This window comes from Centroberyx gerrardi, chromosome 4 (assembly GCF_048128805.1).
Source record: "Centroberyx gerrardi isolate f3 chromosome 4, fCenGer3.hap1.cur.20231027, whole genome shotgun sequence".
Taxonomy (NCBI): Eukaryota; Metazoa; Chordata; class Actinopteri; order Beryciformes; family Berycidae; genus Centroberyx; species Centroberyx gerrardi.
Genome location: NC_136000.1, coordinates 980,346 through 995,345, shown reverse-complemented (window position 1 = coordinate 995,345; position 15,000 = coordinate 980,346). Strand labels below are relative to the sequence as shown.

At 47.2% G+C, this 15,000-nt stretch overlaps 2 protein-coding genes across 2 annotated transcripts in view; both read right to left on the bottom strand.

Moving 5' to 3' along the window:
- glg1a (golgi glycoprotein 1a) overlaps positions 1–5,957 on the bottom strand; it is a 42,666-nt gene extending 36,709 nt beyond the window's left edge. Inside the window, exon 1 of the mRNA XM_071920723.2 lies at positions 5,625–5,957. Coding sequence (XP_071776824.1) covers positions 5,625–5,957 — 333 coding nt within the window. The remainder of the gene's footprint in view (positions 1–5,624) is intronic.
- Positions 5,958–7,741: 1,784 nt separating this feature from the next.
- The window catches only part of rfwd3 (ring finger and WD repeat domain 3), a 17,603-nt gene continuing 10,344 nt past the window's right edge, over positions 7,742–15,000 (bottom strand). The window contains exons 11-13 of the mRNA XM_078282872.1: positions 14,408–14,622; positions 13,727–13,941; positions 7,742–9,902 (exon numbers count right to left, since the gene is read on the bottom strand). Coding sequence (XP_078138998.1) covers positions 9,759–9,902; positions 13,727–13,941; positions 14,408–14,622 — 574 coding nt within the window. The 3' untranslated portion in view covers positions 7,742–9,758. The remainder of the gene's footprint in view (positions 9,903–13,726; positions 13,942–14,407; positions 14,623–15,000) is intronic.

Sequence of the window (15,000 nt, the reverse complement as noted above, 5' to 3'; positions counted from 1 at the left end):
TCATGAAGTCACTCGTCTGATTTCAATCGTCTGCCAGCAGCAGAGTCCAGGCTTTCTACAGCCTTCATCATCATCATCATCATCATCATCACCTCTTCATCCCTGCAGCATCATCTCACTAAACCCTCAGCTCAGATGATGTCAGACTTCCTGCACCTGACACCAAAACTTCTAAACCTGCTGACTGATGACTGACAACATATTATTATTATTTGGCCAATGTGATCAATTATTAGATGCAGAGACTGACTAGATATTATTAGTCCCTCCAAGATGCATTTCATTTATTATTATATTATTATTATTATTTTAAAATGGAGAAGTTATCACTGTTACTCTCTGTCCAGTCTCCCTGGTCTCTATGATGCATGTTTGTCCGAACCGAGACAAAACCCCCAGAGGACGAAGACGAGTCTGAACCCAGCGGACAAAACCACGAGGGAATTCTCAAGCCAATCAGGAAGTGGCTGAATTCCTCTAAAGTCCGCTAGAGTCCGGATCCAGAAAGACTCCAAACCTCCAACTCCATGAAGTCAACGGACCACAACCAACTTCTGATCAAATATAAAGTCAATACATTTTTTAGAGGTTTTAGTCTCAGCAGCTAATTTCACTTCTTCTAATGTGTGTCCTTATGGAGATTTTCTAAATAATTGCGTCATTAACAGATATAACAGTTATAAAACAGGGTTGTTTTCCTAGTGATTGACAGGTCGTCTGTCCAGTGATTGACAGGTCGTCTGTCCAGTGATTGACAGGTCGTAGATTCTGGACCAATAGCAGGCGGAGCTGCGGCTCTGTGTCGACCCTCAGCCTCTCTCTGGCTGCTCCGCCTCCAGGGCAGCGCTCCAGCTGAGGCGGTGGGATTGTGTTCGGGGGTTCAGTTTGGGGGTTCAGTTCCCCTGCCCATGAAACGCCATCTTTACTTCCTTAGGTTTTATTGGTTGCAGCATGATGTCACCATTAAAGACACTCTGCTTTCCAAGAAGGAGAAGGAATGGCAGTTTATTTCATGGAGACTTTAATTGTCAATTTAAAAGGAAAGGCACATGTCGTTAACGTGCTAATTGGCAATTAACTTCATCACACCGGGTAGAGAGAGGAGGAGGCAGGAGGAGTGTTGGATCTCCTTCCTCCTCCTCCTCTTTTTCCTCATCTGTCTCCCTCACTCTTCCTCCTCCTCTCTCTTCCTCGTCCCTCCTCCTCCTCCCTATTCCTCCTCTCTCTTCCTCCTCTGTCTCCCTCACTCTTCCTCCTCCTCCTCTTTCTCTTCTTCCTTCCTCCCTCCCTCTCCTCCCTCCCTCCGCTCCACGTACACAAAACCACAGCAGACTGACCAAAATACTATGTGTCTAAAAGCAGCTCAGCTCTTCCCTGGCAGCAGCAGAGAGCAGAGAGCAGCTGGGTTCAGACAGACAGACAGGAGGCTCGGTGGCGGCTCGGTGGCGGCTCGGTGGCGGCTCGGTGGCGGCGGCGGAGTGAGGCCGGACGCCACACCCCGACCGGGCGGCACCGGACCTGAAGCTGCGTCCATGTTGTATCATAAAGACGGCAGATACAAGATACAAGCTTTCTGCTAGAAAACACCGTTCACCCAGCGGTTTCCCTGCAGTGAAACTTTTAGCGGCTGACAAACTGAAGCTAGTTCCACTCCATCATCCAGCTGAGATTTCCTCCTCGTTAGTGTCAGGGGGTCAATTTCCCCCGAACCGATCACTAGTGACGACGTATCTGAACCGATCACTAGTGACCGACGTATCCGAACCGATCACTAGTGACCGACGTATCCGAACCGATCACTAGTGACCGACGTATCCGAACCGATCACTAGTGACGACGTATCTGAACCGATCACTAGTGACCGACGTATCGGCCTTCAGTCACATGATGCTGCAGCCAGTCAGCCTCTACATGGTTAACAGACATTTACCAACTGACCAAGAATGTCGTCCATTTAAAGATAATCTGTTGGTTAAGGAGGAGATTTCAACAAATCTATTCTGCTGAAACACCAATGAAAAACCGCCGCAGAAACGGTTCAGACTTTAGTCCCGCCCACAAAGGCTCTGATTGGCTCGATTGTTTCTCGGAGCGAGAACACGCCGCTGACGAGGGAAACGGCAGACTGTCTGAAGACTGGAGGGACGAGACTCAGGAGTCTGGAGCGGGACAGACCAGGTGAAAAACGAGGAACTGAATAAACTGGAAACAAAAACGTTACCTTCAGTCTTCAGCTATACAGAAGAAACAGCAGCAGGCGTATCATCAGTTGTGCTGACTGGCTGAAAAAACAGCATCTGTCCACCTCGGCTCCTTTGTCGCGACATCAAGCGACTTTTCTGACTGCGACTTTATTTATTTTTCAAAAGTCAACAGCAGCAAATGGAGCGACTGTTTCTGACCACGGGGGGAAATGTTAACGTGTCGACTCCCAAAGCATTAGGTGACAAATTCAGGGAGTTTGAATATTGATTTCCAATATTTAAGGCCTCAGTGGTTCATAAACACTGCTAAATACAGCTTAAGTCTCCAGTTTAGTTTTGGAGGTCTTGAAGATTTTGCAGTCTCGTGCTGTTCGGTGAGAAGCGGTTCAGTCCTGCAGGCAGAACTGACAGGACGCTTTATTTTCATGTTCGTTTCAGTGAGATTTGTCTTATTTCATTTCAAGTGGCATTAAAAATGTCTTGAAAAGTCTTAGATTGACTTTCCGACAATCTGAAAAGTGGTACAGCTGATGCCTCTGATATGCAAATTAGCATGTGATGTCATCTGGTCCTTGTGACAGCTGAACCAGCAAACACCCGGTTTAAACCAGGAAACACCTGCATCCAGATCAGCAGACGGTAAATACTACAGAAAATACTCTTCACTCAGCTTTCAGAGGGTAAACACTACTTGGAAATTTCCATCACGAGTCATTTTTTAATCCCTGCTCTTTAGATGCCATGGCAGGGTGCGACTACTTGCTGAATTTTGGGTACTTTGTTTTGTTTCTGGTTTGCTGTAAAGACATGAAGTCAAACGTATCGTCACTCAGTTCATGTGTGTTACGTCTGAACGAGAAACTTAACCGACCAGAAAACTACAACACAATGTCTTGGCCACTTCAAACCAGTCTGAACACTTCAGAGTCGCCGCTTTTCACCACCGAGTCCAGTGATGAAACGATATTCTGATCTCAGGATACGATTCAATACGTGATCTGAGGTTCAGGATCAATACAACCAGGATATGATCAATAAAAGTTCAGTGACAACAAAGTCTGACTGTGCAGAATTCTGTTTATTTCTGAGACTCAAATCTTTCTAGCGATGCCATTGGCTGCTAGAATGTAAACAACAATTTAAAAATGTCATTACAAAGTGACAATAATATAATTTGGATGGAGAGCTTGTGAAACTGTGATGGTCAAGAGTCTCATTAGTGATTACTACAGCAGAATAACATGGAGCTGATATCACCATTCATGTTCCTGACAGCAGAATAACATGGAGCTGATATCACCATTCATGTTCCTGACAGCAGAATAACATGGAGCTGATATCACCATTCATGTTCCTGACAGCAGAATAACATGGAGCTGATATCACCATTCATGTTCCTGACCCTCCAGACGGATTGACATGTTTTGTACTGAGATATATTGAATTTTGATAAATCGGCCCGTCACTAGTCGAGTCGTTCCAACAGTTATTCTTTATGATCTGAACGCAGCATCGTTTCAGCCTCTCCTCTCTACCTGTTCGACCTGTTCCAGCTCAAACACACAGATGTTTCACTGCAGGAGGGATGAAGGACGGAGTATTGCATGAAAACTTTTCCCACCCAGCGGACAGCGTCTTGTGACTGTGTGGAAGCTGATGGGGGCTGTTGGAGGCTGTCAGCTGCCCTTCGCCTATGGAAACTCCTTGTTTCTCTGCAGCTTGATGTTGACAAGCAGCAAATAGGCTTAAGAACCTGTTCTGCAGTCAAGTGCCACCCAGCAAACAGTCAGGATCCTGGATGTCTGTCTGCCTGTCTGTCTGCCTGCCTGCCTGCCTGGACCTGAACGCCTGCAGGTCAGAGAGGCAGCCGAATGGCCTGAAAATCACAAGTTCAGTTTCCCACGTGTCTGGGAAAAAGAGCTTTTTGTGTGAGTGTGTGTGTGTGTGTGTGAGAGAGTGTGTGTGGTGAGTAATCATCTGCCTTCCCTCAACAACTACCTCTGAATTGCCCTTGAGCAATTCTGCTGGGAAGCTGCTCAGGTCCATCCTGCCAACATCACCGTCACTTCCCTGTGAGTGTGAAAGCCTCCCTGCTCCTGCAGCTAAACCCCAGACTGTCACTGCTTCAGTCCGGTTCAGTCAGCTTCAGTCCGGTTCAGTGAAGGTTTAACATGATCCAGAGAGGAAGGGTTAGGTGTTTCTTATCAGTTTCAGTTGGACTCCTTGTCTTAACATGTCAGGACAGCAGTCAGACTCACCTGCCCTCCTGCCCCGGGCTGCAGGACAGCCTGAACTGTCTCAGGTGCCTCAGGTAGAAAAACAGTTTTTCTGATGTCTGACTTCTGTCCGGTTCACATCAGCTGCAGAACAACTTCTGGACCTGGCTAACAAAACCCATCAGCCCTGAAGCCTCAGTTCAGCCGTTAGCTAGGCAGCAGTGTTGTCGACTAGCTGCACATCACAGCTGCCTGCATGTAGCTAGCGTTAGGAACAGACATGACATGAGACGATATGGCTCCAATTAACGTTAATCCACAAAACCAACAATCAACGAGCTAAAGGCTTGCTAACTGAGCTAACGACTAGCTCAGGCTAAACTCGCTAGTTAGCAGAGCTATTGGCAGCAGCTACCAAACAATTAGCTAACGTTGCCTTAACGTTAGCTAATGCTGTTCGTCTCTCATCCTGATGTAACGTTAAAGCAACCAGGCTAGCTGCCTCTAAAAAACACAATGCCGAGCTGTTTTATGAGCTGTAGGCTGTTACGCCAGCAGGCTGACTAATTATCTGGCTGGTTTTACAGCTAGCGAGCCCAGATACGCGCCGTCTTGTATGGAGATAAACTCACACCGAACTGCATCCAAAATTCTGACAGTTTAAAATGGCATTACTTACTGGAAAACACACACACCGAGCATAACATAACTCAAGGTCTTCGGGTCTTTCCTGAAACATTAATATAGTCTGGTAAATTCGGCATATAAGTGATCCACCGAGCAGCAGTCATTTCAATATATATTTTTTTTACTTTTACAACTGGTTCACGCAACTCGCTGTTGCCCACTGTCGTGTATTTTGGTGGAAGGAGATAGCAGAATCAGTTGAACCAATTCTAAAAGTTGTTAGTTGTATTAAAGGTAACTGCTGTTTGGTGCATTGCATTGTGCCGAAGGGAGAAGCGGATCCTAATGATTCAGAAAAGGCCATGAGTCATGTTCTTCCGAGGATGTAGGTTTGACACTAAACAACGACACAATAAATTGATGGATTTTTTAACGGATTGTAGCGTGACGTTCTCTCAATACGTTTCGGGGTTAGCGGCTAACTACGGCAGCTAACGCTAGCTGGTCGGTTCAGCAGGCACACCCAGGACTGTGCTGCTCTCCCCGGGAAACACAGCAGCTCGTCCCGCTACTTTACCTCTTTCCTGTCCTGGAGACACTCCAGCACGGCCAGGTTGTTGTTCCAGGAGTGTTTGGGGCAGAGCCGGGTCAGGTCGTCCCTACACACCGCCTCCTCAGCCAACTTCCAGCCGGCAGAGCGCCTCCGGGGCGGCGAGGCCCCGGCCGCCGGGCTCCTGTCAGCGGGTCCCGGGTTCGCCGCAGCCGGTCCCGGACCTCCGGCTTGATTTGGGGGGTTTTCAGCATTAATACCAGGTTTATTGACAACGTTGTTTTCTCCTCGAATTGGATGCACAAACGACAAAATGCACATCAAAAGCAAGAGCAGAGGAACACGTATACAGTCCGCCATCTTCACAGACCCAGTCAGCCTGCTGCTGCGTTCAGGTGCTGTAGGAAGTATGGGAACTGCGAGCAGAGCCGCACACGAACGGCCCAACACGGTGGTAAAAACATCTGGGAAACATGATGGATACAATAATGGGAAAGTGGGAATTTATAATCTTTATTTATAGAGGACTTATTACAAGAGTTACAAAGTGATTTAGACGACAAGATGAATAAAAATGTAAGCGATAAATATAAACAATAGTGAAGAGCATGGAAGGCATGCCAACAAGGTAATACTGTTATTTTTTGGCATTCTGTGTAAATAATTAGTATACTGTTACTTTTGTACAATATTGTATACTTTTAGTTGTCATGAATTTTTGGTTTAATTACTATGAATTAATTAAGTTTATTTCATACTTATTATATAGAATTATTGACTTGAAAAATAAAACACCAGCTATTAAAACCTACCTTGTTTGGGGCTCCATTTTTTTCGTTTCCAACCAAAGCTCCTGAACGCGCGACAAGTCGTATTTTACCGCTGCTGAAATGTGAAGCAGGAGTTTACGAGCAGGCCTTGAAGGCAACACCAGTTGGTTTGTACTGTTGGCGAAGAAACCTAGAAATGTGTTTCTAGACTGAACCACCCCATAATGACCGGTCTGGACTGTTTACTAGATCATTAAAATGAGATGTATAACAACGAGATGCAGGTTTTACCAGTCACTATGTTAGAATTGTGCAGTGATGTAATGGTGAATAAAAAAAAGTACAATATTCTTATATTCCTATAGGGACTTACAGTGTGTGTTAGTCAATAGTGAGTTTATATTGACCTCATTGTACTTTATGGTATTTTTAATGTCCCATAATATTCCCATAGAGTATATGTATATAGCTTATTGTATGTTCTGTGAATCTGTATCTCTGACAGGTTTGCTCAGTGGTCCTCCTCCTCCTCCTCCTCCTCCTCCTCCTCCTCCTCCTCCTCCTCCTCCTCCTCCTCCTCCTCCTCCTCCTCCTCCTCCTCCTCCTCCTCCTCCTCCTCCTCCTCCTCCTCCTCCTCCTCCTCCTCCTCCTCCTCCTCCTCCAGCCTCAGCCTCAGCCTCAGTTTAAAGCGGACTGGAGCAAACAGACTGGATCTGCTGCTCTGCCTCATTCACTCTGCAGTGGAGTAAATACAGAGTGAAGCTGGAGAGACTTCAGACACACTGTACTATTACTGTGCTGTAATACTATAACTATGTAATATAGCTGCTACCAACCTATTTATTTAGACTGGAACTACTTTAGTCCTAACTGTTTCAGACCTGTAGAATATATTCTTAGAACTGCTGTGCTTTGCTTCTTGTTGATGTTGTTTTATTGTTACTGTGTTTGTTTGTTTGTTCACTGTGGACCAGATGGATTTCCTCAATGGAGAAATAAAGTTAAACTTGAATATTGATATGATCTCAGTATCCAGTCTGTTAAAGTCTCATTTGCTCTTTACGGTTTAATTTCACTACTATTAATACTACCATAATACCTTAATATGTTTTTATTTGACAAAAAAAAAGCGCAGACATTCTCACTCACCCTTTTATCACACTTCCCACAGGAACACTGTCGGAACACTGTGACCTTTGACCTCCTGACTGTTGGCTGTTTGTAATGTTGCTGATCAGGAACTGAAGCTGATTCTGCTGTTGGACTCACTGAGTCTCTGGACAAGAGAACCAGACAGAAGACTAAAAATATAAAATGTAGAAGGATTTTCTAGGAAAGCTTCACCCAGACGATGACATTCCATTCGGACAAAAGTTTGACTAAAAATAACTCATAATTTTTATTAACTTTGAAGTCGTACACAAACAGTCGGTAGCAAATACACATATATACAATTTCCTTTATAAAGAAAACAGGGAAACAAAATAAAAAACCACCCAGTCCTTTGGCACACGGCGCTCAGATCCAGAGAAGCTCAGTTTCACTTTACAGTTTGTGGTTCAGCCTCCAACATTTGCTTCACATGTGCTGAACTGAAGAATCGGCCAAAACCAAACACAAGCTGCTCAGAGCCGCGGGACAGAAACCAAGGAAATGAACTGCTGCAGTGGGAACTTGTGTAAAAAACTGAAAGGAGGGTGAAGTCCTGTCCTTTCTGGCTCCGCTGGGTAAAAACCAAACCAGTCAGTCAGTTTACCGGCTGCTGAGAAGTTTCTTCAGGATCTGGAGAACAGGCAGAAAACGGTTTTGTCCACCGGCTTCAGCAGCAGGAAATCTCACATTTCACCAGCAGCTTTCACCGCCTTGGCTCTCGAGCGGGAAAACTCACCGGACCGACCGGCACGCGGCTGCCCGTGATTTCTGTCCCACAATCCTCTCTGCTGCCTGACTGAGGACCGGACACAGCGTTCAAACTGGAACCAGCTGACGGCAGAACGTCTCGACGCCATCTGATCCGGACAGACGACGTTAATGATCGGCTCTTCATTAACTGCAGAGTGAAACACGGCTTCCATCGGACAGCAGAAACAGACTGAGCCGACTCCCAGGTTCAGCTGACAGGACAGAAAAACACTTTCTGTTCTCCAACTCCAAACTTCAGCCGCTAACACTGTTTCAGTTTAGAAGAGTCCAGCTGGAGGTTTGTCACCTGGAGACTCAGAGCGGTTAGCTGCACACTACAATCTGATTTAAGGAAATACTGCAACTGCAGAAACATGTAAAGAACTTTATCTGCTTCTCTTAATGTTACTAAAGTGATAATTGGAGGAACAGCAGCTGTTAACAGAGAGATTTCTGCTCAGTGTCTCCATGTATTAAACATGTAAACACCTCAGTCAGGTTTCTGTTGGTTTGGATGTTGTTCTTACAAAGAAGACAACATGACACAGTGAATACAGGCATGATTATTAAATTAATCCATGTAAACCAGGTTATGAGTAGTGATGGGACGATATTTGGAAATTCAACATATTGCGATACAAAATGTGACAGTCCGTATGTTGTGTCAGGAACATGAATGGTGATATCAGCTCCATGTTATTCTGCTGTCAGGAACATGAATGGTGATATCAGCTCCATGTTATTCTGCTGTCAGGAACATGAATGGTGATATCAGCTCCATGTTATTCTGCTGTCAGGAACATGAATGGTGATATCAGCTCCATGTTATTCTGCTGTCAGGAACATGAATGGTGATATCAGCTCCATGTTATTCTGCTGTCAGGAACATGAATGGTGATATCAGCTCCATGTTATTCTGCTGTAGTAATCACTAATGAGACTCTTGACCATCACAGTTTCACAAGCTCTCCATCCAAATTATATTATTGTCACTTTGTAATGACATTTTGAAATTGTTGTTTACATTCTAGCAGCCAATGGCATCGCTAGAAAGATTTGAGTCAGAATTCTGCACAGTCAGACTTTGTTGTCACTGAACTTCTATTGATCACATCGTATCCTGATGTATTGATCCTGAACCTCAGATCACGTATCGAATGTTGAGATATGAATATCGTCCCATCACTAGTTATTAGAGAAATCGCGTCACTTCCATGTCAACATGATGGAAACCAGCAGATTCCTCCAGCAGGCAGAGTGCATGTGCGTGTGTGTGTGTGTGTGTGTGTGTGTGTGTGTGTGTGTGAGCAGGTAAACGCACTCAAACAGAGAAAGGTTAGCAGCATGACGGTCATTACCCACAATTCCACATGAACTTGTGCCATCTTTCTGTCCTGTTTCCTGTGCTCTTCAGGTTTGTGGATGAAAGGCACTGAGCAGACGGGCGGAGGGAGTCTTCCTCTTCCTCTTCCTCCTCCTCCTCCTCTCTTCACTCCCACCTGTACAGCTTCAGCATCTTCTCTGTGAGCGACGCCAGGAAGTGACCGCCGCTCACCTGGAAGGGAGCAATGTCCAACACCGGCAGGTCAGCAGGGAGCTTCTGCAGAAGAGAACCACTGCCTGCATCCCACACCTGAGAGAGAGAGAGAGAGAGAGAGAGAGAGAGAGAGAGAGAGAGAGAGAGAGAGAGAGAGAGAGAGAGAGAGAGAGAGAGAGAGAGAGAGAGAGAGAGAGAGGGAGGGAGAGAGAGAGAGAGAGAGAGAGAGAGAGAGAGAGAACAACAAGGAGGGAGAGGAATAGAGATGTGAAGAGGAGTTTCCAACTGGTAAAATTTAACTCCTTGTTTTAATTAAATTTTTTGCTTCAGTGTGGAGGAGGAGAGCCGAGTGACATGAAACGCTGTTTGTCAACCAACCAAGATGAACGGAGGTTGTTGTTGTTGTTGTTGTTGTTGTTGTCGTGGGGGTTTCCCACAACAAAGATGGAGAAAGAGCCGTTGGAGAAAATGGTCGTTGTAGGAAGTGATTTTCTGTTTCCACAACAGCGATCATACAGTCAGAGGGTCAGACTGGATGTGTGTTGAATCTGTCAGCCTTCACTTGCTGCTCAACACTGTGCTCTGACAGAGGAGCTAACAGCTGCTCAACACTGTGCTCTGACAGAGGAGCTAACAGCTGCTCAACACTGTGCTCTGACAGAGGAGCTAACAGCTGCTCAACACTGTGCTCTGACAGAGGAGCTAACAGCTGCTCAACACTGTGCTCTGACAGAGGAGCTAACAGCTGCTCAACACTGTGCTCTGACAGAGGAGCTAACAGCTGCTCAACACTGATCTGACAGAGGAGCTAACAGCTGCTCAACACTGTGCTCTGACAGAGGAGCTAACAGCTGCTCAACACTGTGCTCTGACAGAGGAGCTAACAGCTGCTCAACACTGTGCTCTGACAGAGGAGCTAACAGCTGCTCAACACTGATCTGACAGAGGAGCTAACAGCTGCTCAACACTGTGCTCTGACAGAGGAGCTAACAGCTGCTCAACACTGATCTGACAGAGGAGCTAACAGCTGCTCAACACTGTGCTCTGACAGAGGAGCTAACAGCTGCTCAACACTGTGCTCTGACAGAGGAGCTAACAGCTGCTCAACACTGTGCTCTGACAGAGGAGCTAACAGCTGCTCAACACTGATCTGACAGAGGAGCTAACAGCTGCTCAACACTGTGCTCTGACAGAGGAGCTAACAGCTGCTCAACACTGATCTGACAGAGGAGCTAACAGCTGCTCAACACTGTGCTCTGACAGAGGAGCTAACAGCTGCTCAACACTGTGCTCTGACAGAGGAGCTAACAGCTGCTCAACACTGTGCTCTGACAGAGGAGCTAACAGCTGCTCAACACTGTGCTCTGACAGAGGAGCTAACAGCTGCTCAACACTGTGCTCTGACAGAGGAGTTAACAGCTGCTCAACACTGATCTGACAGAGGAGCTAACAGCTGCTCAACAGACTACAGACTGAACTGAACTGCAGCAGCTACAGACTGAACTGCAGCAGCTACAGACTGAACTGACCTGCAGCAGCTACAGACTGAACTGACCTGCAGCAGCTACAGACTGAACTGACCTGCAGCAGCTACAGACTGAACTGACCTGCAGCAGCTACAGACTGAACTGACCTGCAGCAGCTACAGACTGAACTGAACTGCAGCAGCTACAGACTGAACTGCAGCAGCTACAGACTGAACTGACCTGCAGCAGCTACAGACTGAACTGAACTGCAGCAGCTACAGACTGAACTGAACTGCAGCAGCTACAGACTGAACTGACCTGCAGCAGCTACAGACTGAACTGACCTGCAGCAGCTACAGACTGAACTACAGACTGAACTGAACTGCAGCAGCTACAGACTGAACTGAACTGCAGCAGCTACAGACTGAACTACAGACTGAACTGCAGCAGCTACAGACTGAACTGACCTGCAGCAGCTACAGACTGAACTACAGACTGAACTGCAGCAGCTACAGACTGAACTACAGACTGAACTGCAGCAGCTACAGACTGAAGTCTCCACTCTGATGCTGTGAAGCAGCAACAGATCAAGGCAGCGTAGAATAGTTCTATTTACGTTATTATTATTTACTTGATGAATTAGAACAGTGGTTCTCAACGTGGGGTCCGGGGACCACCAGGGGTCCCTGAGGGGGGTCCGGGGACCACCAGGGGTCCCTGAGGGGGGTCCAGGGATCCACCAGGGGTCCCTGAGAGGGGTCCAGGGATCCACCAGGGGTTCCTGAGGGGGGTCCGGGGACCACCAGGGGTCCCTGAGGGGGGTCCAGGGATCCACAGCAAACTGAAGAATTGCTGAACTTCACCATTATTTCATTTACAAGAAGTTAACACAGTTAGAGAATGTAGAAGATTGTTTTGATCATAGTTTCTCTGTTATCTCTCTACCTGCAGTACAGACAGTCATGGAGTTCTGGACAAAATCATATCTGACAATAAAAATATTCTCAGATTTGGGTCTGAGAGACAAAATGTCATCAGATGGGGTCTGTGGCTCTGATGGGGACTACATTAGAATCGTTGATATGAAACAGATTGAGAATCACTGAATGAGAAGTACGAGTATTTGCCAATAAAAATGAGAGAATGCAAAGCTGTGACAGTGTGACATCATCAGCTGCTGCGCCAGCGTGACGAAGACATGAACCTTCAGCGACACAACAGACCGTCTGTAGCCCTCTGCTCTGCTGGAGACACAACAGACCGTCTGTAGCCCTCTGCTCTGCTGGAGACACAACAGACCGTCTGTAGCCCTCTGCTCTGCTGGAGACACAACAGACCGTCTGTAGCCCTCTGCTCTGCTGGAGACACAACAGACCGTCTGTAGCCCGCAATCTGAACGCACCATGAGGCAGAGATGTCACTGACTGAGGCTCACTACACCCTGCTCTCTCTCTCTCTCTCTCTCTCTCTCTCACACACACACACGTTCATGTCCAACTCATAAAATACTAACACAGACACTGAAAAACAAACCAGTCATTGTTTCTCTCTCTCTCTCTGTCTCTCTGTGTGTTTCTCTCTCTCTCTCTCTCTCTCTCTCTCTGTCTCTCTGTGTGTCTCTCTTTCTCTCTCTCTCTCTGTCTCTCTGTGTGTCTCTCTCTCTCTCTCTCTCTCTCTGGGTTCAGCACTGTGTGTACACAGTAGTGTTGGGCGACTGGAAAAATACATCAGGAATCAGTGATGGATGAAACTCCCTTTCCCATTTAAAAGTCCTTTATCTTTAGTGATTTGTTTTATCTTTGTTCATATTTAACCTTTAACATTGATTTTAAAATGTGGCTGGTAAAAACTTCAATGTTAAAGGAACCTGGAGAACAGGCAACATGGCAGTCTGCACTGTGCTCATGTTAACTCTCTGTGTTGTGTTGAGCAGTGTTGAGCAGTTAGAAAACTGATTAAAAACTATCAAGTTACTGTTTACATGCTGTGACTAACACAGGAGAGTTTTAAGTTTCACTTTAGTGTTCACAGCAGGAGACTCAAACTGAGTCCAGTGCTGGTCTCATGATGTGATGTGACACCAGGAGCACCAGAGACCAGTTCAGCCCCTGCATGGGAAGCACTGGGAGTCGTGTGTTTCAGCAGCGGGGAGTCAGGCGGTCGGTTTGGGACAGACGGGACTCTTGATCCACTCCCGACACAGTGGGAGTGGATCCGGTTTGGTTCTGCTGGGAATCAAAGCATCAGTCTAAACTGGTTCAGCTGCTTTCTACTTCTTCACTGCAACCACTTCAACTATTCATTTAAAACGTAAAAACAAACCACATTTCTCACACATTTAAAAGCTACGTTTCAATTCAAACAATCACATCCAGCATGTGTGGTGACTGGGTGACTAGAGAGACTAGAGAGGGCACACACACACACACACACACACACACACACACGGCTGACCATGGTGGAGCTGGAGGCCTCGTCGCCGGCGCACACCAGCATGGCCCCGCCCCCGGCCGGGCTCCTGAACACGGCGTTCTTGGTCAGCAGTTTGTAGGACAGACCGGCGGTGAAGGTCTGCACCGGGACGCAGGAGCAGAGGGGCTGCTGGGAGTCCTGTTGGGGGGGGCGGGTCAGAGCCATCAGGACGCAGCGCAGGGACGGGTTGGACCGACCTGGGGGGGGGGGGGGGGGGGGTACAGGGTCAGTTTGACTGCTTTCTACGAGACAGTTAAGTCATATTTCTTACATTTTTACATCACTAACAGTCTGTCCTCTCTCTCTGCTGTAACTGCAGATCCAGATCAAAGCTTCTCCAGTCTGAACAGGTGTCAGTAGGTGTCAGTAGGTCTCACCGGGCCGGTAGGTGACCAGGCAGGGTCAGCAGGTCAGTGTTTGTGTCAGTAGGTGTCAGTAGGTGTCAGTAGGTCTCACCGGGCCGGTAGGTGACCAGGCAGGGTCAGCAGGTCAGTGTTTGTGTCAGTAGGTCTCACCGGGCCGGTAGGTGACCAGGCAGTGTCAGCAGGTCAGTGTTTGTGTCAGTAGGTGTCAGTAGGTCTCACCGGGCCGGTAGGTGACCAGGCAGTGTCAGCAGGTCAGTGTTTGTGTCAGTAGGTGTCAGTAGGTGTCAGTAGGTCTCACCGGGCCGGTAGGTGACCAGGCAGTGGCGGCTCTCTGTCTCCACCTGCAGGTCGGTGCAGCCGGTGGCCTCCAGCGGCAGGACGTGCGGTCTGTAGCTCGTCCCGTCCAGCTGCTCCCAGAAGCAGCCGCCCTCCAGAGAGCCGGCCAGCAGCCCGCCGCAGGGGAACGAGCTGGACGCCGCGCGCGGGACGTAACTCAGGGAAACCACCGGACGCCTGCGGCAGAGTCCACGGGACAGCTGGGTATCGTTTCATATTCATCTGCCGTTTGCCTTAATTTTATCATTTTTAGTGTTTCTGTCATTTCACTATGGCTTTCCTTGTTTTATTTTCTTAATGTAAAGCACTTTGTAACTCTGTTTTGAAACATGCAATACAAATAAAGTTTAATATTATTATCATCTTCATGGTGTGGATCCCCTGCAACACCTCCCTAACATCAGAGCCAGACCTGTAAGATCTGACCAAACATTAACATCTGAGCCATAAGCTTTAAAGCTCTGTGTAGTCTCCTGTCCCAGAGCAACAGATCACAGAATCACTGATTTGGGGTTTTATCATGGAGGAAGAGACACGACCCAAGAGATATAAGGT